Raw genomic sequence first — 27671 nt, 5'->3', positions numbered from 1 at the left:
GAGGCAGACACCTCTGCCTGATAGAGGAGGAGCCGAGTCACCATGTGCTGGGGCCGGCCAGCTGGCCAGACCCTTGTCCTTCACAGCAGGGCAGAAGTTGTGGATGGGTCTGCAGCTGCCATCTTGAAACTGAGGATTGTGGGAAACTCCCAGTGCAGGAGCTGAGTGGCACCGCCTTTCTGGCTGCCTCTGAAAAAGTGGGTCCTGTTTGTGCCAAGTCAGTGGAAGTCCCAGTGGGGGACCGTCTGCATGAGTCTGCCTAACTTCATGACCACCCCCACTTCCCGGAAAGAAGAAAGAGGGGCCAGAATCATTCTAAGGAATAGACTGGTGACCCTGGGAGACCCACCACCACCCCACCCCTACTTACTCATCTGTCAAATGGGCCTCATGGAAGCCCCAACCTCAGGAGTGCTTGTGAAGGCTTAGTGCATAGCACACAGTAGGTGTGAACCCTGATTTGCCAAGGCCTGAGGCATCGTCAGGAGATGGGGAGGGAGGCCTGGGCCCCAATCTTGAGACTTGGGGCACATTACTTCCCTTCCCCAAGTCTGCTTCCTCATCTGTAAAACACATGAAAATCCCCACCTCTCCCACCTAACAGGGCTGTCATGGGCATCAGAAGAGACACAGGGTATGAAAACATTCTCTAGGGGGCTGGGAAATGTACTAGCAGCAAGTTCATTTTCAAAACCCCAAGTCATTGAAAGGATTGTGAAGCTTTAGCGAGGAGAAAGAGCAAACCCAACCCTAGCCTCCAGCCCTGCTTTATTTCCTCCGGCGCATTTACCAGCATCTTACACACTGTGTACTTATTTATTTTGTTTACTATCTCCCCAATGTAAACTTCACAAGAGCAGGGATTTTTTGGTAACTTTTGTTATAAGGTATCCCCAGGACCTCGTAACAGTGCCTGGTATGTACTAAAGGCTCAATAAATATTTGCAATTGAATCGATGTTAAGTGTGTGAGGCCCCATGTGGGCTGTGTGACAGCCCCCGTTGCAGTAAATCCTCATCACATCCCCAGGAAGTGCTGCTCACGTTATTACCTCACTTTACAGATAAGGTAACAGAGGCCCAGAGTGGTTGAGACCATAGCTAGTAAGAGTTAGAGATAGGACTGGAACCCAGGTCTTTGACTCCAGAGCTGTGTGCTTACCCCCTTTCCCCCCACCCCTCCACCTGCCAAGCACATAGCACTGGGAGAGTCCTGTCTCCAAGGTACGCTGCAAGTGAGATCAGATGGGGAAGGACTCTGTTTTGTGTTGGTCTGTGCCCCACAGTAGGACTTAGGAAGGTCTTGGTGGTTAACAGAGCCCTAGAATAGGACCCAGAATATAATAGGCTTTCAGTAAACATCTGGATGGATGGATGGGCAGATGGATAGATGGATGAATGGGTGGATAAATGTATGGGTGGATGGATGGACAGATGATGGATTCATGGATAGATGATGGATGAAAAGTGGATGGACAGGTTGATATGGGTGGATGGATGGACGGATGACTGCAGATGGACAATGGGTGCTTGGCAGACAAGTGAATGGATAGATGGACAGACAGAAGTACAGACTGGAGGATATGTAGTGGATGGTGCAGAACCAAACCTGAGAGGAGAAAAGGTGTCGACCCAGCCTTCCCTGCAGCCCCAAGAAGCACAGTACAGGGGCCACAGCCTCTCTTGTTTGATGGTGGGGCACCCTGTCATTTGGCTCCTACAGCAGAGGCTCTGTGGGCACTGCCCTGAGGCCAGGGGCAGGCCCAGGTTGGGGTGGGGGCATGAGGCAGGAGCGTGGGGGGGCTGACACTCCCACCTGCCCCAGGGAGAGAAGGACACTCAGGACCTTCCAGCCACAAGTGGCCAGAAACTTTGGTTTGTGTTTGTTTTCAAGTTTCTGTCCTCCAGGAAGCTGCCCAGAAAGGGAGACCCGGGGAGCAGAGGAAGCAGAGGGGCTGGGGCTGTGGGCCAGGATGAGCAACACCAACCAGAGAAAACACCCAGGTCCCAGGGCTGCAACCTCAGCAGCTCCAGGGCCACCAGTGGGAGTGGGGCTGGGAGGTGGTAACTGGAACAGGCTCATTCTGCCCCACCGGGGACCCCGGAGCCTGATCCCAGGACCCCTCCCAATCCCTCAGGAGGAAGTAGCATGAGGAGGGGTCCCCAGAGGTGGGAGAGAGACAGAGAGAAGGAGAGAGAAGAGAGAGAGAAGGAGAGAAAGAGATGCAGAGAGAAGCAAAGGGAGCCCACAAGGCGCTCCTGCACTGTGGGGGAGACAGCAAGAACCAGTTCTAAGCCCCATCCCACTCTGGGATGAGGCCGCCCAAACGAGAAGGAACCCAGCAGACCCAGATCCCAGATCAGGGGACAGCAGGGCACAGTGCCCCCCAGCCAGGGGTGGGGCAGGAGTTGGGGTGGCACTAGGTAGGGGTGGATCTGCTGGGGGTCAGCAGGGACGAAGGAAGCTGAGCAGGGATGGAGCTCAGTCCCACAAGACCTCGATGGGCAAGAACTTCCAGAGGTCAGGATGGCCCATGTGCAGCAGGCTGCTGAAGGGTGACGTGCTCCACTGGAATGGCAGAACCTGGTCCCATGTGGGGCCACTGGCTGCCAGCAGGCTCAGGGCCTTGGCCAGTGACATGCTGGTCACCTAGAGGTGAGGGCAGAGCAGGCGGCTGAGCCAGGGCCCTAGCCTGCACCAATCCAGGGGGCCCTGACTCCCACTCTAACCCTGACCCCAGAGCCCAGTTCTGAACCTGACCCCTCTCTAAATCTGACTCCAAATCAGACCATCACCTTAACCTTGACCCCAACCATAGCCCAATTCTGTGATTCCAGCCCTACCATTTGCTATGACCCTGGCCTTCCCTCACCTCCCCAGGGCTGGTGATAGTGACCAACCCCCACCCCCAGCGTCCAGACCCCGGGGTGGGGAGCAGCACCTTCATGTCGATGCCCCCATGGGAGCGCTGGCGCAGGGCATGGAAGGGGTAGGAGCCGTTGGATGGGTTGAGGTCAGAGCGGGCCGAGATGGCATTCTCCCCATTGGGGTGGGGATTGCAGGCTTCACACAGTGACAGGGGGTCATGGAGGAAGTCATTGTACCTGGATGGGGGAAAGAGGGAATATCAGTCACGCTGGAAAGGGAAAACCAAGGAGGGGGCCCAACTCTGCATGGTGGAAGGCCCATGACTGCCACCAGTTTTCAACTTGCTGGGCCCCTCCCACCTCCTGGCCTCTATCTGGATATGGATGGATGGACGTGTGGATGAATGGAAGGACAGATGAATGGATCACCCCCTCTCCTAGTGTTCCATGCTCATCATTCAGGTCTCTGCTCAGGCACCCCTTCCTCCAGGAGGTCCTCCATGCCCCCCATCCCAAGCCAGGCAAGCCACCCCATTTTTCCTGAGAGCATTCGTCAGGACTCAGCCTGAGCTACACATCTGCATCAGTGTGAGTACTTGATGGGTGTCTGCACCTCCCACAGGACAGGGCACTCCCTGAGGACAGTGGGGAACGAGTTTTGTGCCTGTTTCCTTGATACCGAGCACAATGCCCAGTGCAGGGTGGTCACTCTACAGATGCTCAGCATCCTCACCTGTAACATGAGGACAGTAACTGGACCCATGGCAAGCGCAGCCACCGCTGTACTGGCTGTTAAATGTTCTGACCACCCTTGGCTGTCCCGCTGGGGCTGGCTGGGAGGTGTAAGTGAGTTTTCACAACATAGCACACAGAAAGCTCTACATGACGGATGGGCCGTAGCTCACTTGGGAGAGTGTGGTGCTGATAACACCAAGGCCACGGGTTTGGATCCCTATATAGGGATGGCTGGTTAGCTCACTTGGGAGAGCGTGGTGCTGACACCACCAAGTCAAGGGTTAAGATCCCCTTACCAGTCATCTTTTTTTTAAAAAAAAAGAAAGCTCTACATGAGTTCAGTCCCACTCCCCCTCGACCCCCCACCGGCACCCACCTTATCAACCGGACCATGGAGTCGATGTCATGCACTAGCGACTGGTTCCGCCGGAAGATCTGGGCCCGGGGGTTCCCGTTGTAGGAAAACCAGTCCCCATACTGGGCCACCAGGGCCTGCAACCCACTGGCATTGAACACACTCTCAAAGGACCTGCTAGGGACAAGGATGGTCACCCACAACCCCCACTAGTCTCACTCGGCCCTGGCCAGGGAGGTGGAGGGGCGGTCACACCAGAGCATGATCGCCAACAACTACAGGTCAGGATAGCAATAATAAAATCTTTTGTTTCTGCTGGGAATGGCTTGGTGGGGTGGCCAAGATTGGGCTCTGGGGTCCAACAGACATGGGTTCAAATCCTGGCTTCACCGCTCACCATCAGGGGAACTTTGGGAAAGTCAGGCACTCTCACAGGGCCTCAGTTTCCTTGTCTGTGAAATGGGAACAAGAACCGTAGCTATCACGTACAATGGTTGTAAGGATCAAATGACATAACTGAGGGAAAGAAGAGTGAGCATCAGGAGGTGGTAGCTGTGCAGCCCAGTCAAGGCAGATCCAGATGGACAAGCTGGCAGGGGTCAGGACCTGAGCTTGGCCACCCCATACCACGACCACCCTGCTGCGGGTACAAGAACTGGGAGGTCACACGGATGCTGATCTAAGCCAAGCAACCACACCACAGAACTGTCAGGGTTTTCCTGGCCAGAGAAGGCAGTCTGGTGAGTTTTTTGGCTCTGGGGGTTTAAAAATATCAGATGGGGAAGGACCCTTCACCCGCATGGAGAGCTGAGCAAGGGGTAAGGCAGACGCCAGGGCTGACGGGTCGGGGCGGGGAGAGGGTGCATACGGTATGTTGTAGCTGGCCCAGTAGGTCTTCTGGTAGAGTTCTGAGGTCTTGTCAGCCACCACCACCATGCCACTGGGACCGAGAGGAAAGATGGGTACAGATGGTCAGAAAAAGCGTTCTCAAGAGCACTGCCCTGCTCAAGGACCCTCAATGTCTCCCCATTGCCTGGGGGATGGATTAAGTCCTGAACCTTCAGGGACTGCCTTCTTTCCAGTCTCATCTTCCGTAGATTTCACCCTTCCCACATGGTCCCTGCATGCCTCCAGGCCTTGGCCTAGGCAGTTCCCTCTGCCTCGAGCACCCTGCCCCTTTCCTCATGTACTCACGGGATCTGTTCCAGGATGGTGAGCACCCCGCTCCCAGGGTTGGGCCTGCCACGGACGAATGCATTGTAGTCTACGATCATCCACTGGTTGTTATACCTGCTGTGCCCAAAGAGGGAGGACTGAGGAGAGCCTGGGGCCACTGCCCCAGCCTCTCCCTGCCCACAGCGCCCCACATAGCTGGGAATCACAGGCACTGGGTGACCCGAGTGTCCAACCATTCAACTGTCACCCTGATACCGCAGCTTGACCAGCCCTCTCCACTGTCTCCAGAGCCCTCGAATTCCAAGTTCTCTTCCCACCCTATCTCCAAGGGCCCCTCTGTGGGCTGAAGAGCCTATGAGGGAGGGTTAAATCCTTTCCTTCCCTGAACCTCAGTTTCCCCATACAGGACTGCCTCCAACTCCAGTGAGAATCCATGAGGGCTCTGCAGAGGATGTGGGATGTGTGGCCCTGACACCCCATCAGGTCCCCCAGATCTGAGTGTTAAGGGGGACGTTGGTCCATCTCTGGGGAGGAGGGGCACAGGACCAGGAGCCCACTCACGTGCCACTGTTGAACCTCTTGAAGATATCCGCCCAGCTGGCCCCATCCAAGGCCAAGCGGTTGGCCACAAGGTTGCGCACCCACTCCAGCACGCAGCCCCTGGGTTGCACGTACTTCCACAGGGCCGGATTATTGTTGCCAATGGTGGTCTCCAGCGTCACCTGTGTGACAGCCAACAGGGCACTGACTTACCAACCAGGTATGCTGCCACCAAGTGGTGGTACTTGATGCCCATCACAGCCCAGAACTTGAGTACTTTAATGGTTTTTTTTAAAACTCACATCCTGGGGTAGGTGTAAGAAAATAATCTAAGTGATTCATTTTCAGAAATAATTCAGGCCCAGCCCAAAAGTTGTCTGACTGGTCCAGCCCATTCCTGGGGGGTGGGTGTCACTGAATAGATAAAGTTGTCCTTCAGATGGTAATGAGATACCAGCCCTTTGTTATTTACTTCAAATGGGTAAAGTTGTCCTTAAGATGGTAATGAGTTACTAGCCCTTTATTGAGCCCTTTATTGCCCTCTTCATTCCCTAGTCTTTCACCTTTCACAAGGTTTCAGTGGACCTTTTAAGCGGGCTTGTCCTGAGCCCTCAGACAAAGAAATTTCCTACAAGGGGGTAGTAAATTGGGGTACTTTTAGACCTCATCCATGAAGACTGTGAACCCCATAGTACTCTCAGCCAATGACAAGGCGGGGGCAGGGACTTGCAAACTAGGAAATAAATTGCTTGTTACAGCCCTTTTCCATGTACCTGCCTGTCAGATACCCGAACCTTGCAAGGCCGTAATTAAAGTCTCCGTGTCCATCCTTTGGCCTTGGACAGGTGAGGGTGTTTCTCACAGTAGGTACACGTTCCTCACCAGTTCCTTGGAGGTACGTTGTGGGGAGGGGGATGCGGGTCATGCATCCAGCTTTGCTAGGGGGAACAGCCCCTGAGGGAGCCCGAAGTGCTGCTGCTATGGACTGACTCCCTCACCAGGTCGGTCACTCTTTGCCCACAGAGACAGCATCGCATTCCCAACCCCTTGCCTGCAGTTTTGCAGGGACAGCTGAGTGGCCCGGCAGACCCAGCAGTCTGAGGCCCGGGGGGCCTTGAAGCAGGAGAGGGAGGCCCTCAGCCTGTCTCCTTCCAGTCTTGGAGTAGGCAGGAGGCCCACTGCTGCCCACAGCCACCCCTCCCCCTTCTCCATTTCCTCCTGCAACCCCCACCTGTCTTCTGCATATTTCATAAAGTCCTGTTCTTGTTAGTTAAAAACAAAACAAAACTCATGTCAACAGCCAAGGCAATTTTGTCAAACTTGATTTTTGACAGTGCATATTAGGAATATGGGGGGTTCTAAATATAAAATACCCTATACTGTGAGTCTCTTTGCCTCAGAAATACCAAGACATTCGTTTAGGGATGCAGACTACCCCCCTACACCTGACTGAGAATTACTGTTCTAATTTTAAAAAGATGTGTTCTAGGCACCATTAGCTTAAAATAACAATGTCAACCACCCTCATAGCCAGTTAGGGTTTCCTACTTTAGGAAGAGTTTGCATAACCATGATCTCAATTAGCTCTTGTAGCCCTCCTGGGAACAACACAGCACAAGTACTGATGTCCCCTTCTTACTGACAGGTAAACTGAGGCGAGAAGCAGCTAAGAGAATTGCCAAAGGTCATGGCTGGTAAATGGAAGGGCCACAATTCTATCCCAAACTTTTGACTCTTAAACCAGTGCTTGTTCCCATGCATGGCAGCAGGATGTTTGCATGATTCTTCCTTTTTTATGCAAGGAAGCCCAAAACAGCTTAAAGATAGCAGTATCCATAAATGTGATTTTTTTTTTTTTTTTTGCCACTGGCCGGCATGGGATCTGAAGCCATGACCTTGGGGTCATAAGGCTGAGCTCTAACCAAGTGAGCTAACCAGCCAGCCTTTGTGTTTTTTTTTTAAAAGAGGACATCTATAAAGGAAGCCTTTCAATAATGATGTCCATGTAGGAACAGCTCCTTCCACTCCTGGGACTTTGTACCTTTGTTGTACTTCAAAGTTTCTCTTAGTGTCAGAAGCCATTGCCAGGATCAGACCAGCACGGCCTCAAAAAGCCTTCAGGGCAGCTTTCTCCCGCTAAGGCACAGGGGTCCTTAACCACGAAGAGGACTCCAGGAGTCTATAAACTTATGTCTATGTACTTGGATACATACTTACTTTCACTAACATCAAACTGAAATTTAGCATTTCCTTCCACTGTTAACACAGGCATGAGGCTGTGGTGCAGCAGCAGTACCTGAGACTGTCACTGACAGAAATCACAGATGTTTTCCACCATATCACAGGGCTGCACATGTCTCAAAATACCTTTTATGCTCTTTGCTGCTTTTAAATTATGGTAGTTATCACACCCACTGCTAGATCTTCTTATTTAATGTGTTAATAAAGCAGCACATATATATTAAAAGTTTACTTATATAATATTTTAACAATCATATTTCAATATAACTGCTTTCCTTTATAACCCTATTTAGTTTGGTGTATGCATTTAGAAACATTCTGAAAAGGGGGTCACCAGCCTCCCAGACTGACGAAGGGGTCTGTGGCACAAAAACAATGAAGGACCCCCATGGAAGGGAAGATTCCTGCCCTGACCCTTTCCGTGTACTAGATGAAACCAGTTCAGCTGTCCCTCCCCTCCCCCATCACCTGGCCCTCTCCTGCCTCTTTCCACACTCAGAAAAAGTAATAGAAAAGATAAGCAGAAGAGTCTGTCCCCTCCCATCCTGCAGGGAACTGGCGTCCTCTGCATTGAGGGTGTTTTTTAAAGAGATGTTTTTTCTGCTCTGCAGCGTTGCCCTGGCAATCGAGGGGCTCGCTGCCTTGGCTAGGGGTGCCAAGAACACATTTCTAAACCATAAAAACAACACACTGTAAACAACATCTATTCAGACAACCTGGCTGGGTTAGAGAGATTATATGGAAAGCAAGAGGGAAGGCAGGAGGAGAGAGAACAGGGTCATGGGGGGAGGATGGTTTATCCTGAATACAAAAAAACAAAATGACGTCCCTGAGGTCTAGGATGTTTCCAAAAGTCCCCACAACCATGTCAGAGGACGTGGCTGATGATGCAGAGGCCGGGGCCAGCTGCAGGGTTTAGAGCTGCATTTTACCAAGCCCTCATGGGGTCCCACAGCACAGGAATGACGAGTCTGGGCCCCAGGGTAGCAGGTGCAGCCTGGTCACAGCTGGCTGAACCAATATATCCTGTGGGCCCCGAGGAGCTGAGTGAGGAAATTCCCCAGGAGGAAGGTGATACGAGAAGGCAACTCACCAGCCCACTGCCCAGGATATAGAAGTCATCACCGGAGAAGATGGTGCCAGGGTAGGATGAGAAGACCACCTTGTTGCCAGGAATGGGGGGGTCCCCTGTGGGGGAAGAGCGAGCCGGGAGAGCTGGTCAAATGTGCCCATATGGGGGCCCCTGCACTCCTCCCCAACCAGACTTGGGTCTCAAGGTGGAGAGCAAGCAAGCCTCAGAGGAAGTCCCCACACTGCCCTTTCTGTCACTTAGAAATGAGGTCATTTAACATGTATAAGGGTCTGTGTGTAAAAAACTGGTAGCAAAACATATGTATATATAGTAAATATATACATTTTTATAAATCTATTTATATACATTTTGTTTACTGGTACTTTTTTTTTTTAATTGCAAAGACTTACTGTAAAAAAGATAATAATCCAGAGGTGACACCCAGAAGTCAGAGAGCACCAGCTCTGGAGGGAAGAGATCTGGGTAGAATCCCGGCTCAGCTCTTCATTCACTGTGTGGCTTGTGCCAAGTTACTTAGCCTGTCTGAGCCTGAGTTTCCTCATCTGCAAAATGGGAATAACACTCTCTCACCCCCACACAGGGTGGCTGTAAGGATTTCATTTACGAGATCTCAAGGGTAAGGAGCTTCTAGCACAAGAGTGGGTGAGCAGTACATGCAGCCAGGCCTGCACCTGTAAGGGATGGGCTTCAGCGACATGGGGTGCTGGGGTTGGGGTGAGGGCATCTGCACAGGGGTAGGCCAAAGAAGCCATAACCCACAGATAAATAAGAATAAAATGGCAAAATCGGAACTAACAGCTGAAACTGGAAGAGAAAACAATCAACATCAACAGTGTTCTTCGCGGAGGGGGTAACAGGGCAGGGTGGATTATAAGTGATTTTATTCCTTCTTGGTGATCTACTATATTTTCTAACTTTCTACATTGAATATTTATTACTTAAGTAATTCCTTTAAATTATAGAGATTAGTGTAGAAGCCAAAAGGGAGAAACAACCCAAGTGTCCATCAGCTGAGGAATGGATAGATAAAATGTGTGTATCCTTAGGGAATATTATTTACTTAAATTTAAATTAATTTACATTACATTGTTTCCAAACCTCTGTTGCAGTGGATGTCCCTGTACACACTCCCTGTGCAGAAATTAAAATGTTTCTCTAGGGACAGATCTGAGTCCGAGAATTGCTGGATCACTGGAGTGACAGATTTTGAATTTCATTCGATGCCACCTGGGTTCCTCTTCAAGGTGGCCCATGCCAAATTGTCCTCCCATCAGCAGTGAACAAGGATGTTATGCACACTTCCCCACCTTCTTACCACCTCCTGGCATCATTGAGCTTTTAAGTTTGGCCAAGAAGGAGGGACTGCAAACATTTGGCAGGGTATTTCCAGGATTGACACAGCCTGGGATGGAGCAGGAGCACTATGGGGGACGTGGGCCTTAGCCATGAAGTTCTCACACTGGACAGGAAGAATGTATCATGCATTCCTTGTGTAGCTGGTTGTTTGCAAAAATGGCTGTAATCCTTCCCATGCCTTTATTTGCACCATTTGCAACGTGACTTGTTTTTTTCTTAAAAAAGATGACCAGTAAGGGGATCTTAACCCTTGACTTGACGTTGTCAGCACCACGCTCTCTGAAGAGAGCCAACCAGCCATCCCTATAAAGGGATCCGAACCTGTGGTCTTGGTGTTATCAGAACCATGCTCTCCCAAGTGAGCCATGGGCCAGCCCTGTTTTTTTCTTTTTTAAGGCCCTTCTCCAATGTGACATCTGCAATGTGATTTTACAATTCCTGCCATGAAATGGTGGGATATCTTCCCCCCACCTCTTGAATCTGGACTGCACATGAACAGGCTTGGGCTCACCTCTTGGGGATAAACGACAATGTGGCTCAGGCATCCCTGTCATCTGGCTGACAGCTGACCCCAGACATGTGAATGAGGCCATTCTAGGTCAACCAGCTCACTCTGGCAGACTGCAGATGCGTCAGTGAGACTAGCCAAGATCAGCCATGCCTGGCCCAGAACAAAAAACCACCCGGCCAACCCATAAATGCGGGAACAAAATATACATGGTGGTGTTTAAAGCTTTTGGTGTTTTAAATTTGGGGGTGACTTGTTATGTAGCAATAGCTAACTGTTACACCTTGTAAAAATAAAAGCTGAAAGGAAATAAACATGTTAAAAACAAGATGAACTCTTGGAATGGTCCTATGGTGACCATGATATGTATGGGGTTGAGGGGGCAGGGTCACCAAGACCCACACCTCCTAGTACCACCCCCCTCCTGTATACCCACCTCCATCCACCTACCATGGGGGCCTTCCTGGAAGTGGAAACTGTACTTCTTGATGATACGTAGCATGTTCTGGTAGTTGTTCCAGGTGTTGTGGGCAACTAAGATGTCATGCTGGTTAGGCAGCAGCTTGATGAGGGCGGAACAGGAGCCTGAGCCCAGGGAAGGCTTGGTCTTGGTCTTATTCAGGGCTGGCTCTAGGTCTTCCAGGTCCCCAGAGATCTGCAACAGGCTGAGGAGGGCCAGGACCCAGAGGCTTACCACACCTGCCATGGGTACTGTTACATACCCATTTCACAGAGGAGAAAGCTGTGGCTCTGAGAGGTGAGCTGACTGGTCCAAGGCCATATGACCAGCAAGTGGCAGAGCTGGTACTGGAACCCATGTCTATCTGACTAAGAGTTGCATGGCCCTTTTCCCCACCCTGTCCACTCTGTGGGTGGCACTTACAGGAACCCCAAGGGCTTGATGGTGAACTTCCCAGTTGGGAAGGACACACGGCCTTCGTAGCTGTCCTCCAGGCCTTTCAGCTGCAGGAGGGTCAGCCGCACCTAGGTGAGGGGGCAGAGGGCAAGGGGCAGAGGGAGGGTGAGGCCTCTCCCCTAGGTTCATACCTCTTCTTCAAGGGGAGGGGCTCTGGCCTGGGGGTCCAGACACAGCAGGAAAGGCCCAAGTGCACCCTCTAGGCTCCAGCCAGTCCTAACTCCCTCTTACCACCACCCACCCCTCTGTGCCAAGCACCTTCCTGCTTTCAGTGAATTACCTCTATGTCCTCGTCTTATGTGGACCCCAAATCACCCCCACTTAAGAGCCCAGCTGAAAAGCGACCTCCTCCTGGAAGCCTCCCAGCTTGGCCTGGCCCATTGCTGACTGTTCCCTATTCTGAGTTTAGTCACGGGCTGTGTTGCTGCCTCGGGCACCTGTCTCATACATCTTACTTCTCATTGTCATTGTTTTGCCTCAACATCCTGCAACCATGGAGTACCATTACCATGTCCCTCACAGGGCTTCGGCCTGTGCTAGACACACACTGGGCACTTATCTGCAAGATGGATGGATGGATGGGTGGATGATGGGTAAATGGATGAATGGATGGATGGATGGGTGGATGGATGGATGGATGGATAAACGGAAGGACGAATGGATGGATGGATGACGAATAGAAGGATGGGTGGATGGATGGGTGGACAGATAGGCAGGACGGATAGATGAATGGGTAGCTGCAAAGATAAGTGGAAGGAAAGACAGAGAGAGAAGCGATTGGCTAGATGGATGGCGGGGAGAAACAGGTGTCCAGTCAGGTGCTTGGAGTGGATGGACAGGACAAGATGGATTCATACTTTTATCTATAAATATTCGAGAAACCTTTATTTATAAAACAGCTACTACGTACCAGACACTGTGCTAAGCACTGGGGATATATCAGTGAACAAAGCAGATGTGGTCCTTGCCTTGTCTTCATGGAGCTCAGAGTTCAGTTCAAAGGACAGACTCTGAATACCTCACTATAGTTTCCACTCATAGTTTCCAGCATGTTCAACAGCCCTGCCCCGGGAAGTAACTCATCTTGTGCAAGAAACTGGAAGGAGACCAGGGAGTCTGGAGCAGAGAGAGCAAGGAGGTCAGGAGGGGATGTAGCTGGGAGGGAGAGAGTGGAGGTGGTGCTGAGGCCACACTGGGGAGCATGGGCTTCATCCCGAGAGCACTGGGCAGCCCCACCAAGATTTAAGATGAGAAGATACAGCAGATGTGATGGAACAACCAATGAACATACAATAAGTGTCTAGATGGCCAGGAGGAAGACAGGCAAAATGGAGCAGAAGGGGTGGTCAGACACATGGCTGGGCAGGTGGATGGGAGGAAGTTTGTAAGGGTAAATGGACAGACAGGTAGGCAAAGGAGAGGAAACTATATTGGGTGTATCAACACAGTCAGTGGATGAAAGAACTGACAACTGGGCTAAGATGGGAAAGTAGGTGATAGATGCGTACAACAGAGGAAGACAGTGAAAGATGGACAGACTTGAGGGTGAGTAGATGGGTGAGCAGAGAAGCTGGATGCATGGAGGATGGATGGATGGACGGAGGGACAGGTGCATGGATAGGTGAGTGGATGGATGGCTGAATGAATAGATGCATGCATAGGTAGGTGGGTGGATGAATGGATACATGGGTAAATGAATGGATGGGTGGATTAGTGGATGGGTGGGTGGATGGATGGGTGGGTGGATGGATGGATGCTTGGATGGATGGATGCATGGAGGAGTGGGTGGGTGTGGTGGGTGGGTGCATGGATGGATGGATGGACGGATGAATGGATGGATGGATGGGTGCATGGATAGAGGGATGAACACATGTGTACATGGATGCATGCATGGGTGAGTGGATGGACGGATGGACAGATGGATGGACTGATGGATGGATAGGTGGGTAAGTGAGTAGAAGAGTCTGTTCTATCTAGTGAGGGTTAGAACAGGCAGGTGGACAGTGACAAATCATACTGAGGGAAATGGTGCAAACCTGGCCTGAGCTAGGTAGGTGTGCTAACAGGCACTGACAGAGATGGCCTTTCATGTGTACTTCTCAGTTAAACGCATGAGGTTTCTTCAGGGAACCTGTAAATAAACCAACTTTTTCATTGATGAGCTAGCCTGCAGCCCAAAGGCAGAGCACCCTGCCTGGGCCTCTCTGTTAGCTGCAGGCTAATCAGCAGCTCACCCGAGGAAAGGAAAACAAAATTCACTGTGCCCAAACTTCCTAGGTTTTTCAGTTTCCCCTTTCCCTCCTTCTCATACTGCTGTCACCTGCATGCCAGGTAATCAATCTATCAAGCACCCACCCTTGTATGCAAGTAAAATAGTGTGCTAGTAATTAACTATGTATTTTTAGTTATTCTTTGACAGTAGGAAGGCAGAATGGGCTGGACAGGTAGGCTAGGACAACTGGCTGGAGCTCCATCAAGTGGGCAGATGGAAGGACAGACAGGTGGAGACTGGACAGACAGGTGAATGGCAGACGAGCTAGGAGGGATGGAGAGAATGATGGACACGAAGGGTGGCAGGGTGGCAGCTGGCCACCCCTAAGGGCTGGCCAAGAACAGCAGGAGACTGAGTGGTCAGCCCACTGGAGGCCTGGCAGCCACAGCAGGAGCATATTCTGTAGCACACCCCACCCTAGCCCCTCCCGCTGAGCACAGCAGCCAGGCCTACCTGGTGCCAGTATGTGGAGTCCTCGTTCAACTCCATCTCCTGCTGCATCCACTCCAGGTTGGCCTCCAGGAAGTGCTTGAGCCTCTCACAGTAACCGACTTCATACTCGAAGGGGCCGCAGTAGTTCACCACCGTGTTCATCCAGTGCATGTAGATGAGCTGCAGGGTGGGCAAGTTGGGTGAGGCAGAGGCAGGTACTGGCCTGCTCTCGTCCCCGAGGACCCCACTGGCTCCCCATCCAGGTCTCCAAAGAGCACGGGTACCTGGTGAGGCCACCTCTGGGCCTTTGCCCATGCTGGGTCCTCTCCCTGGAAGGCCCTTGCCACCTCTGCAGCTCCTTTCCCCCATCAGGTCCTGATGCCTCTGGAAGCCCCTCCTCTGAAAGCCTTCCGTATGCAAAGTCTAGACTAGCCCGCATCTCCTCTGTGACTCCTCTGCACATGTATTGCCAGTCAGTCAGCTGATGTTTTTTGGAGCAGCTATTATGTCTGTTCTAAGCACTAAGGACATAGCAGTGAACAAAACAGCAAATATCCCAGCTGACTCACCTGGGCAAGAGAACCCTGTGCCAGTGTCAACCAAGCCTCAACAGGCTTCAGCACTTCCTGCCCAGATACCGCGGGAATGAGCCCGGGTGTGCCTGCTGGAGAATAAAAGACCATGTAGCCCAGGTATCCCTGTCTCCCTAGCTGACAGAGAGGTGGCCCCCAGATACATGAACACCCTGGCTGACCTACCAGCTAACTGCAGAAGCACCATCGAGCCCAGCCAAGATCAGCCTGACCTGGCCCAGAATAACAAAAACACCCAACTGACATTCCAGCAGGAGGAGACATCTTGCTGCTCTACAGAGGAGTGGTCAGTTGCCCATAGCTAATATTCCTGAGCACTCTTCATGTGAACTGACATGTTCAAACCTCACCACCCCTCTCTAAGGAAGGTGCTATTACCACCAGCCCCACTTTACAGCTGAGGAAACCAAGACACAGGTAGGTGAATATCTTTCCCAAGGCCACCCGGTAGTGAATCAAAGAGCCAAGATTTATTTGAACCCAAATAAAGATGTGGATTTGTAATTTCCCAAAGTGCTGACCTCACCTGGCAAAGGTGAACTTCGGCCATACCTCCCACCCCACTGCAAATATTCCCAAGCCACACGAGTCAGTGAGGAAATTATGGCAGCACCCACTACCCCGGGATTGATGGTTTAGGGATCCCTGCTGCTCCAAAGCCATCTCACTGAAACACATCCAGATCAGTTCCTCTCTCAAGGACCCACTAAGATACCACCTCCTCCACGCAGCCTTCCATGTCTTCCATGGCATTTCCCCAGTGCCTGTCCTATACCAGGCTCTTGGCTGGGCTCAGGGGACACAGCCAGGGACAAGACACAATCACCATTCACAGAAGCCCTCAGGCCAGAGGGGGAGGCAGCAGAGCAAACCAGTTAGGAGCAAGACTTGGGTTGGGCAGAGCTGGGTTCGAATGCTGACTCCCCTGCTGACTGGCTGTTTGATCCTGGGTAACTTCCCCCTACTGGGCCTGAGCATCCTCATCTGTTCAGGTGGCCCTGCCCCCCTCAGGGGGCTGGTGTGCGACTCAGCAAGATAATGTAGGCAAAGTGTCCAGCACATGGGCCTGGGATTCCTCATGTGTAAGCCACATGGCCCCACCTCAGTGTCCCCAGCAGGCCGTGAGCCCCTTGAGAGATGGAATCATGCCCCATTCACCATCAAGAACCCAAAAGAGCCCTGGCCAGGCCCAGTGTCTGACCACTTCCCTGGACATTAAGGGTCCTGGGATGTGGAATATACTATGAAGCAAATGTACTTCACAGGGCCTGGCTTTCCAAATCCTTGCAGTTTCAAATACTGACCTTGCAGAGGACTGGAAGTTTTCCTCAGGCTATAAAGTCTCTAGTGTAAGATAAAGATTTGTGACACAGCAAGGTTGCTGGCTCAAGGACGGACAGGTTACTGATTGATATGTGTAGATACTGGAAAATTGATGGAGCGAGAAGGAATGTTTGCTAAGATCAAGCTTTTGTTGCTAGGAACACTTAATTGCCTTACTGGAATGTCATCTGGCTTGTCTCACTGAAAGTTACCAGCCTATATTGTTAAACTATAACCCCACCTATGTTTTCTTCCTGTAACTTCCTGGTCTGGAAAATAAATGCAGGAAGAGAACCCAATTTGGGGTTAATTTCCCAAGGAAGGAATGCCTTTTGCTTGAGGGTTCCAGCAGGAGATTAACCACTTCGGGGTCTCTCACTACTCAGAAGAGATGGGCTTTGAGTAATCCTTTGCATCTCCATTACCCAGGGGAAGTGAAGTGACAAATCCATGGGGGGCAAAGCAACAAAAAGCAACACTGGGAGACCATCTAAAACTGCAACTGGGTGCCCAGACAAGCAGTGTGAGGTTTACAAAGGGTGTCACTCTGCATAGGGCTCTCTCCTTTATCATCATGCATCTCAGATTCATTAGGGCCACTTGCTCATTTTCCCAGCTCTGGTGTACTCCACAGTGTGACCGGACCTCAATCTCGGTACCCATTCACCTACTGAGGGCATTTTGAGTGCTCCCACTTCGAAGCTGCTTTGAACACCTCATGACCATCCCTGGGTCACCTCTAGGGTACACGCCCAAAAGGCTGCTGGATCCAAGTGCATGTGGGGTTTTCAACTCTACAAGTTAATACCAAATTATTTTCCAGAGTGGGTGCACCAATTCACACCTCCACCCACATCCTGGGAGATAGTCCTCACGACACAGCCTCTCCCGCTACTGACACTGTCTGATTTCTTAAATGTCTGAGGATCATTTTTATAAAGCTCAAAATCAAGTAAAGCAAAATCATATGCTGTTTAGGAATTCATCACATGTAGTAAAACTAGTTTAACAAAAGTAAGGGAGTGGACACAACTCAAATGCCCACCACTGCTGAATGAATAAATAAAATGCGGTCTATCCATACAATGCAGTACTATTCAGCTATAAAAGTAATAAAGTGCTCATACATACTAGAACACGGATAAATATTGAAAACATCACGCCAAGGGAAAGAAGCCAGTCACAAAAGGGTGCACATTGTGTGATTCCATTTATATGAAACTTCAGAATAAGCAAATCCATGGATACAGAAAGATTAGTGGGTGCTGGGGGGAGGGGCACTGGGGAGTGACCGCTAACAGATATGGAGTTTCTTTCTGGGGTCATAAAATTGCTCTGGAATTAGATAGTGACAGTGGTTGCACAATCTTATGAATATATTAAAAACCACTAAATTGTATGTTTTAAAATGGTGAATTGTATAGCGTGTGAACTATTTCTCAACATAGATCAACAACGGAAAGGAAATGACAGCTACCACATTTAGGAGGATGGGTGCCTCTGGGGGTAGAAGAGACAGGGGGATGGGGGACTTCAATGGTATTGGTAACAATCTAAGTTTTAGTTCAGATATTCATTTTATTACTACACACTATAACTCAGAATATGTTATGTATTTTTTTCTATGTATCAAATAGCATCTCGTATAATTTTTAAAAGAATGCATGTGAACTTTTCTCCCCTAACTAGACAGAGGGCTGGGGACAGGGGTTGGGGGTGGGGTCCACTCTGCACATACCCCAAAACTCTCCAAAGCACACTGGGGATCATGTTTGGGATGGGACAGGCTGGGAGCTCCAGTTCCCCCATTTGGCCCTACCTCTTCGGACACGGCAGCCTCCACCATGCCGGCTGCATAGGCCTGCAGGCTGTCGTTGTAGCGGCCATCTGTGCCCAGCTCCAGAAAGGCCCACCTGGAGGAGGAAGGAGAGTACACTTGGTCAGCGGCAGGGGCACTTGCAAAGCTGGCCCTCAGCTAGACACACAGCTGTCTCCAGTTCTAAATCATGAAAACAACATAGTGGTTAACAGCTGCTCACATGTACGTCTGCTGGTCTGTTTCTGTGCACTGTCGGGCTAAATCCCTAAAAGAAGATCTGCTCTGGTCAAAGGTCACACATATTTTTAATTTTAATAGATACTGACAAACAGCCTTCCCCAAAAAGCTGTACCAATCCACATCCCATCACCCCACAATATTCCCAGCTAATAATACACTGATTGAGGGCTTCCTCTGTGCCAGGCAATGTCGTAGTCATTTTCATATCTATTGACTCATTGAATCCTCAAGACAATCCTGCAGTCCTGCAAAGGAGGCCCCATTACTGTCCCCATCATATAGAAGAGGAGGAAGTTAAAGCACAGAATCACGTAACTGCCACCCCCACTCCCTGCCCAAGCCTTTTGCTATGTGACTTTGCAATTCCTCCACCAATGGCCAACTGTCCTTCCCTAGCCCTTGATCTGGGCTTGTTTGGGTCACGTGACTTGCTTTGGCCAATGGAACATGGGCGGAAGTGCCCATGTGCCAGTTATAAGATTAGCCTTCAAGAGGCTTCCCAGGCTTCCACTTGCCCTTTTGTGCCTCTGCTGTCGCCATGCCCCATTCAGTCCATTGGTCCCAAGAATATGAGAGACACATGGAGCAGACCAGTTCTGCAGATCTGCAGCATGAAGCACAGCTGCCCCAGCACCTCATGGATCCATGAGATTTAAGCCCCTGGGTTTGGGCTGGTTTGTTACACAGCACTGGTGCCCAATACTAGCTGATACACTTGGAAGGTCATGGAGTTAGCAAAGGGCAGAGGCAGGGTCCAATCCCAGGCAGGCTCCCACTCCTCAGAAGCAGGACTTCTCAAACTCCGATGTATACTCAGGCCACCTGAAGACCTTGTTAGAAGGCAAGTTCTGGTCAGGAAGACTGGGACAGGGTTCTAAGATGCTGCATTTCTACCTAGCTGCCAGGTAATGCCAATGCTGCCAGACCTGGAACTATAACTGGGTATATACTGCCTGTCAACATGCACTAACTCCTGTTTGCCCACTCTCTCACTCAAAATGATTCCTGTCAATCTTTTTCATTTCCTCTAAGGTGATAATTGAAAAGTTCCATCATACTGCTTTAATTAATTTTAATTCTTTATTTACACATATTTTCTTACTTTTATTAGTCGTTTGTAGTTCTCTGGTTCACATCCTTTACCCATTTCTCTCCACTGGGATTTTTTTTTTTTTTTAATATTTTCACATTGGTTTGTGAAATTCTCTATATACATATTAGCCCTTTGCTTGTCACTAATATTAAAAATATGTTTGTGGGGCCGGCCCGTGGCTCACTCGGGAGAGTGCGGTGCTGATAACACCAAGGCCCCGGGTTCGGATCCCATATACGGATGGCTGGTTCGCTCACTGGCTGAGCGTGGTGCTAACAACACCAAGTCAAGAGTTAAGATCCCCTTACCGGTCATCTTTAAAAAAATATATATATATATGTTTGTATTTTAAGTGATTTTTGCATTTGTTCTTGCCATACAGAAGTTTTCATTTTTGTGCAGCCAAATCTATCAATATTTTCCTTTATGGTTCTGGATTATATCCTTGCTCCAAGGGCATAAAAATATTCACCCATGTCACTTCTATAACTAGGGGAAAACATTTTTTAAGGCAATTTCTATTAAGAAAATGAGGGCAATAGGAAGACACAAGAGAGACCTTGGAGAGGCTACATGAGGGGGGAGAACCAGGCTCAGCCAGAACTGTCTCATGGGAAGGTGGCTAAAAAGCCACTGAACAGCTCCAGGACAGGCATAGCTCTGCCCTAGAGAAGACTCTAGAGAGAAAAAGATTATTAAAATACCCACACCAGGCTGGCCAGTTAGCTCAGTTCATTAGAGTGCAGCCTTGTAACACCAAGGTCATGGGTTCGGATTCCCATACCAGCTAGCAGCCAAAAAAAAAAAAAAAAAAAAAAAAAATACCACCACCCAATACCTTTGGCAAGCAAAGCTTTTTGAGCACCTACTAGGTGCCAGATACTGAGTATATACATGAACGGACATTCAGTCCTGGCCTTCACAAAGCTCATGGAAGGGAAGGGGGACTAGCATGTAAACAGGTGACAAAACAAGGTAACTACTATGATGAGAAAAGGAATAAAGGCCTAGGAGGTGACCTGAGGAGGTTCACTGCTTCTGCAACCTGAGTAAAATCTGGGAAGACTTCTCAGAAGAGGTGACAGATACTCTGGGTTTTGAAGTTTAAGTAGGATTTTGCCAGATGGAAAAGTAAAAGAACGAAGCCTGTGTTCTGAATGTTCTAAAGCAAAGAACACTGGAGCCAGGAGGATGGAGTTGCAGGGACTGGCAGCAAAGCCCCACTAAGGCGGATAACAGCAACCCCAGGCACTGCGCAAAGTGCATCACATCTCTCTAAATTCTTCCAAAGACCCTATGACACGGGCTTTATTCTCCCCACTTTACAGATGTGTAAACTGAGACTCAGAGAGGTGAGGTCACTTGCCTGAGGCCACACAGCTAGTGAGCAGCAGAGCTGAAACTAAGATTCTGTTGGAGTAAGCAGGACTGAAGCCACGTTGGGACCTAAAACCATGTGGGCTGTAGGCAAATTTTAAAAAGATACTGTTCTTTTCTTGGCATGCATTTCTCTGAGTTCTCTCTTTTCTCATGGTTATTTGATATTGTGAAACTTGGTTATGGGACAAGATGACATTATTCACACAAATGTAAAGTTGTTTCCCAGCCAGTCTGGAGCTGCAGGCTCAATGCACTATCCAGACCCTGGGAAACCAAGGAAGACATCAATAAAGCGATGCTGATTCCACCCTCCAGCAGGAACCTGAGATAACAGCAAAGATGGGAGCAGAAACCAGACAGTCTTGGCACAACTTTGCACCTGAGACCTTGCGTGGAGCCCTTGCTGCTCACACAGACCTTCTGTGCCCCTCCCTCCTGCTTTTCATTTCCCACATTCCATTCTCTCAGGCCCCTCGTCAAAAACCCCTCAGTAAACCTGAGTCTTTGAGATGGCTTCAGCCTGGCCATTCTCCTTCAGGTTTACCAGAGAGAGATGTGTTGGCCCAACATCTCTCCTCAGGTCACCAGTATTCCTGAATAAAAGCTGACTTCCATTTTCACCAACATTTTGACTTTTGGTTTGCTTAATTTTGTCTAGGGGCAAGCAGCCAGACCCATATGCCTGGTATCAAATTCTGGGAGCTTCAGCCAGGAACTGAGTGGGTCTGGTAACAATGCCAGAGTATGTGCTCTAAGCCTCTAATTTTACTTAGTTTTGTGGGGTGTTTTTAGAGGTGAAGGGGCGTGTAGTTCTTATCAAATGAATAAGAACAGAAAAACACAAGAGAGAGCAATAAAGATTTTAAATTTCAAGGGGAGTGGAGGACAAAGAGTCCAGGCTTGTGGGTCCCTCGGATTTGGTTTGAATCTCCGGGGCTACCCCTCGTTGGCTGTTTATATTTGGGCAAATTGTTTACCTTCTCTGGGCCTCAGTTTCCTCATCTGTAAAATGGGCACAGTGACTCCCACTTCAGAGGGTTGCTATGGCACGTGCCAGGAGATAACACATGTTATACTCCCACTGAATATTTGTCTCATTGCGATTCTGAGAGGAAAGTTTGGGGAGACCCAGTAGGTCTAGTAGTGGGAGGAAGATTATAACAGGGCCTAACGTGCAGAACGCCTCATGATAAAAGACAGCAGGAGGTCAAGGGAGACCGCTCACATACCATAATAACCAAAAGAGCTATCCAGATGTAAGCCCCAGTTATATCCAAGAGGCCAGTGGAACTTCCTCCAGACCAACCCAATAAAAATCTGCCCCATGTAGGCGGGAGCAGGCTCGGTCAAGGCCATGGTGCAGAGGCCCTGGAGACAGGCAGCCTGTGACAGGGTGCTCACAGCCCTGCAGAGACGGACACAAAGGCGCTTCTTCACAGCAGCACTTTTTACCAAAGCCGAGGAAAGGTGGATGCCTCCCAAAACATTCATCATTAGGGGCCCAACACAATAATCTATCCATACACGCAGTGGGTTTCTAGAACCATTCGGTGGACTGCCATGTACTGATGAGAAAAGATGTCAGAGATTAAAAAAAAGAGAGAGAGAGCTGGCAGGTTGGCAGGTTACCTTATTTGGTTAGAGTGCAGTATTGACAATACCAAGGTCAAGGGTTTGGATTCCTGTACCAGCCAGCCACCTCCAAAAAAATTTTTCTTAAAAAGAGAGAAAGCATAGAGAAGGCCAAATGGTGGACGCAGGATAATCCTATTAAAGCATGACACACACATATATAGTTATGCATATACATATGTATACATGTATGTTTAGGCCTGTTTATGCACAGAAAATTCTGGAATAAACAGCTAATGAGGTTATGTCTGGAAAGAAAGAACGGAGGGAGGAGTGAAGGCTTTTACTCTAGAGAGAAAAAGATTATTAAAATACCCACACCATCCCACCCTTCTAAACTGCTACAATTTTTACCATGAAAAATTTAAAACTTTAATAACAATTACAAAAATGTTAAAAAGAAGTACAGTGTGGCTTCTTTCAAGCTGGGCAGAAGGATAACCCTGCCCCCACCTCCCAGGCCAGGCCACAGTACCGCAGATGAGGAGTTAGTCACCACCTTTGCTCAAGAGAGAGTCACTTGTGTTTCCTTGTGTGCCACCTTATTCCAAAGGGCAATGGGGGTGATTCCGTTTAGATGGGTTTTATTCACGTTGTCTGAGTCCTCAGAAAACCCAGAGGCATTTGCCCAGCAACATTCACCTTTCCAGGACACCTCATTCGGGGGAGGTTCCCATTCACGAGGTTCAGCTCTAAGCTGCTGGATTTCAGTGCTGGAGCGCACGAGCCTAATTAATCTCCGAGAATCCCATCTGTTGCCTCCGGCCCTAAGCCCTACTCAACTGATTCCTCCCACGACCCTGCAAGGCCAGCACCATCCCCATTGCTAAGATGAGGCAGCTGCTGAGGTCACCTGTGGTAACTACCCGGACAGGGACTTGAATCTAGACCTCTCTGATATTATAAACCTGAAACTCTGCCTTCTTCTACCCTGCCTTGCCCTTTCAGCCTCAGCTTCCCCATCTGTAAAATGGGAAGGCTTGGACTTCAGCAAATGGCCTCTTGCAACCCTTGCTGCTGTGCTGACTGACAGCTTTGAGAAACTATCCCAGTTGCTGGCCAAAAGAAAAACATTTTAGAGTGTTTCCATAACTAGATGTACTAATGAAAGACTGTTCTTTATTCAGAGATGATGTCCTTTCTGCTTGTTTGAGTCTAAAATTGCTGATCTTTTATGAGATAAATAGGGACAGAGGTCGATAAATATTGTTGTTTTGTTTTAATGCACTTGCTTGGCAAAAATAAAAAGTTGGCAGCACCAGATTTCTTTCCCACTTTTTTTTTTCTGGAAAATCTATGGGCCACACTGATTTTATGTCAGAGGCTAATGCGTCTAAGACAACCTAAAGGTCTAATCAAGGGGCCTCTTGAGAGAGATCACATTTGGAAAACCCAAACCATCGACATGAGCTGGGCAGGGGGGTCACGAGTCTCTCCTCGTCACCACCACACTTCAGTGGTACAGTGGTCCTGGATGCCCTCCATTGTGTGGGGTGCCTCCCTTCTCTGTGGTTATCACTCCTCTCTCCTTTGTATAGACTTATCCCTTGTGATGACTTTTCAAAGAAACAACTGGGCTTTATTTATCCATATTATTGGGCTGGGTTTTCGCTTGTTGGCTGGTGGGTGTGGGATGCTTCCTGGTGTATCAATTTGTTACTTCCTCTCACTTGTATTCACTTCCACTCTCAACCCGATGGTGACTGACTTCAAGCAGCTTCATGGATACAGTGCCAGTTGGTGAGATCAGATTAGGGAAGGAAGAAGAAGGTTGGGGGACGCAGCCTCCCCAGGGCCAAAAGCAGAGCCAGGGAGCAGACTCCACCTCTGAGGGGCACCTCTGATCTCCAAGCACCAAAATGCTTGCAGGCTGTGTCCTCAGGGCTGTTGACACAGGACAAGTGAAAGAGGAGGGATTATGGGGGAAGAGGGAATTTATCCCAACAATCCTAGGATCCTCAGTGGCTAAATCCCCAGTTGGGATGAGGGATCCCAACTCTAGGTGAACAAAAGTTAAATTCCTGGCCTCCGTTTTCCAAAAAAAATGAGACAGAGTCACCCACAGATTAGAGATGCTGCTGATTGGGGACAAGGGCATCTCAGATGTCTTTCTTTCATCTTACCCCTGTGCCCTCAAGAGGTTGTCTCTGAGGGTCTGTTTCCCTGCCCCTAAAATGGGGGCTCCGAATATGGTTTTCCCTGCATCCTAGCCTCAAGTGCTGGCACACTCAGAGGGAAAGAGGCATGTAAGCCTAAGAGGAGGAAATGAGAGACTGGACAGAAAAGATGTTGGAATGGTGAGAGGATAGTGAGTAGTGTGAAAGAGACCTGGATTCACTGCTTAGCCCTCAGTTTCCCCAACTGTAAAATGGAGGTAAAGGACACCTGGTCCTTTCTCTTTCACTTGTTTCTTCCTTTAGTAGATAAACAGAGGTGCTTTCCATGATCCCTCTGAATTTCTATTACCCTTTTGGCCCCACCTTAAGGTGAAAAAACACTTGAGAAGTGAAGGCTTTGCCCAAGGTCACAGAGCAGTGGGCTGAGCCTGGAAGAACTTTCCATCCAGCACAATCAAGGAAGCCCTTTCTTTGCTTCCATGTTTACCAAAACCAAGAGCAACACAGCCCGGTGGGGACCTCCTGAAGCTTAAGCCCCTTCCCCCCATGCTGGGCCTCACCTCTGTGCCCCCTTCCCTGCCTGGCATCCAGGCAGAGATCTGTCATGTCCTATTGGTTCTGCTAAGCAGAGCCAAAAACGTGTGAGTCAGTAGAGAATGGGTCACCAGATCCCAGAGTCACAGCCACCACTGGCCAGCCACAGAGCTCTGGTTCCCTCCACAGACTCTGTGGCCCCCTCTCCCTGGGAGCCTTTCCTGATGAGCCCCACTCAGCTCCTGTGTCTGCAGCAAATCACTTCCCCAAATTTCCTATCTATCTGATATCCCCCAAGTTCCACCAGAATGGGGGTGTCCCTGGTGTCCTGTGTCTCCCCAACACCTGCAGGAATCAATGCATGCCAGCAAAATGGATGGGAGCAGCAGTGGGAAGAGGCCATGCCAGCTGGGGAAAGGGGGGGGGGCATGTAGTCTAAGCACTGGGATATGCCCAGGATAGGGTAGGGGGCACACAGTGTTCCCCAAGATACCCAGCACAGCCTGGATCCAGGGCCTGGGCCCTCCTGACAAGGCTTTGAGGAGGATCCTCCCCCTGCTCAGTGACTCAGGATTCCCATCTGGCACTGTCTCTCCCACTGAGTAGAGACCCCCCCACCTTGCTCAGGTCTATGCTCCTAAGGCCAAGCACCAGGATAATGAATGATGGGCACACACACAACCCCCCACCTAGAGCACATTTTCAAAATCTGCACCACAGATTGGGAAATTGGAGCCCAAATGGGCAGAGAGGAGTTAGATGAGAGTCACACATCAGAATGACAGCCTGGACCAGGCGATAAGGACAGTGATCATGACTGCCAAGCACGGAGCACTTGGCTCTGTACTAAACATCTGGCGGAGGACTTCCCCCTGGACGAGGACAGAGAAGGGAAGGGAGAAGCAGAACCCTAGCAAGAGTACTGTCTGGGTCTGTGTGAATTTAGGGACCCTCTCTGCTTCCAGACTGGCCTGGAACCCAGGCCCAGTCCTGCTGTCCTGGTTCTGGAAGGAGGCAGGGGACTGGCACCCATGGGGTAAGCCACCGCCAAGCAAGTGAGAGTGAGCCTCCCAGAGAGCTATTGCCATGCCTCAGGCCCAGGGAGAGGGGGCTGGCCTCCACGGGGTGGGGAACTGAAGTCTGGGGAAGGGGATGGTCCCCGTAGGGACAAGAGTTACTGTACTACCCACCAGCCATGGACCTGATCCAGACGCAGGCACTGCGGCCTCGGTGGCGGAGAACTGGTCTCTCGGGGACAGAAGCACTGTCATCACTGGCTGAAGGCAAGGGACTGGCCCCCAGGAGGTGAAGGATGCTGCATTAGTCCCTGCCCAAGCAGGGACTTGGTCCCGACAGCTGTACTACAGCCTCGGAGGTGGTAAACGGCCCCCCATGGAGACAGGAGCTGTCACCAGGGGAGAGACCTACTCCAGGGGCAGGCGAGGCCCGGCGCCCACGCAGCCCCCTCTCCCGGCAGGCCCCGCGAGGGGTCGGGCCAACCCTTACCCGGTCTCGCGGATGGCGTTGGTGAAGTTGGCCCAGGCCACGGCATCAGGGTGGCGGCCGTCCACCAAGCGCAGCTGGCCAGCGGCGTCCAGGAGCACCGAGGAGGTGCGGGAGGCGGGTGGGACCGGCCCGTCCTGCCCCCAGCGGTTTCCCGGGGCCGGTGTCGCACCCACCATGCCGCTCAGGAACAGCTCGATCAGCAGGGCCAGCACCAGCGCGGGGACGAGGCGGCCGCCGAGGGAGCGGTACATCGGGGCCACCATGACCGCGCGGAGCTGCTCCCCGCAGCCTGGATCACGTGACAGCACTGAGCCGAGCCGCGGGGCGGGGCCAGGGGCGGGGCTCGGGTCGAGTCTTTCCGTGGTGGGAGGGGCCCGGAGTGCGACGTAAGGGGCGGGGCCCACTCTAATTGGGCCAGGTGCCCCTTTCCACCCACGCAAACCCAGCTTAGCTCATTCCCTCCAACATTTTTAGTTTACAAATATTCTTCTCTTCATTCTTTCTTTCTTTCTTTTTTTTTTTTTTGGCAGCTTGGCCGGTACATGGATGGAACCCTGGACCTTGACGTTATCAGCACCACTCTCTAACCAGCTGAGCTAACCGGCCAGCCCTTTGCAAATTTTCAAACCTCGAGAAAAGTTGCAAGAATAGTAAATACCCATATAACCGCCATCAATTGCTAATATTTTGTCACATTTATCTCTATATATACAGGTATAATTTTGCTGAGAGTTAATTGAAGACATATGACATGTGAACTCTAAATATTGCTGCATGTATTTTCTAAGAGAAAAGACATTATCCTACGTAATGACAATACCATTATAACACTCAGGGAATTTACCATTTATTCAATATTATTATCTAATGCAAGGTCTTTATCTCAATTTTTCCAATTGTCTCCAAAATGCCCTTTTTTTCTTTTTTTTCTTTTTTTTAATCC

The 27671-nt window shown here is 50.2% G+C and overlaps 1 protein-coding gene across 1 annotated transcript; it reads right to left on the bottom strand.

Moving 5' to 3' along the window:
* Positions 1-802: 802 nt before the first annotated feature.
* Positions 803-27021, bottom strand: PLBD2 (phospholipase B domain containing 2). The gene is made up of 12 exons (XM_063086289.1): positions 26729-27021; positions 18227-18320; positions 14513-14671; positions 11755-11855; positions 11322-11536; positions 9008-9102; positions 5695-5855; positions 5152-5247; positions 4826-4897; positions 3979-4131; positions 2942-3104; positions 803-2649 (listed from the first exon to the last, which is right to left on the bottom strand). The coding sequence occupies exons 1-12, from the start codon at positions 26989-26991 to the stop codon at positions 2482-2484; spliced, it is 1740 nt and encodes a 579-aa protein (XP_062942359.1). The 5' UTR covers positions 26992-27021; the 3' UTR covers positions 803-2481.
* Between the last annotated feature and the right edge of the window lie 650 nt (positions 27022-27671).

Source organism: Cynocephalus volans, chromosome 2, assembly GCF_027409185.1.
Source record: "Cynocephalus volans isolate mCynVol1 chromosome 2, mCynVol1.pri, whole genome shotgun sequence".
NCBI classification, from domain to species: domain Eukaryota; kingdom Metazoa; phylum Chordata; class Mammalia; order Dermoptera; family Cynocephalidae; genus Cynocephalus; species Cynocephalus volans.
The sequence above is the reverse complement of the archived record's forward strand: the minus strand, read 5'-3'. Positions and strand labels throughout refer to the sequence as shown.

Bases quoted from the DNA above. Each gene is read 5' to 3' on its own strand.
- PLBD2 (XM_063086289.1), bottom strand. From the start codon at position 26,991: ATGGTGGCCCCGATGTACCGCTCCCTCGGCGGCCGCCTCGTCCCCGCG. The intron at 9,103-11,321 runs GTAGGTGGATGG...CTTCCCCCACAG, and splicing joins CTTCCAGGAAGGCCCCCATG to GGGACCCCCCCATTCCTGGC. The intron at 5,856-9,007 runs GTGAGTTGCCTT...GCTGTCACACAG, and splicing joins ATATCCTGGGCAGTGGGCTG to GTGACGCTGGAGACCACCAT.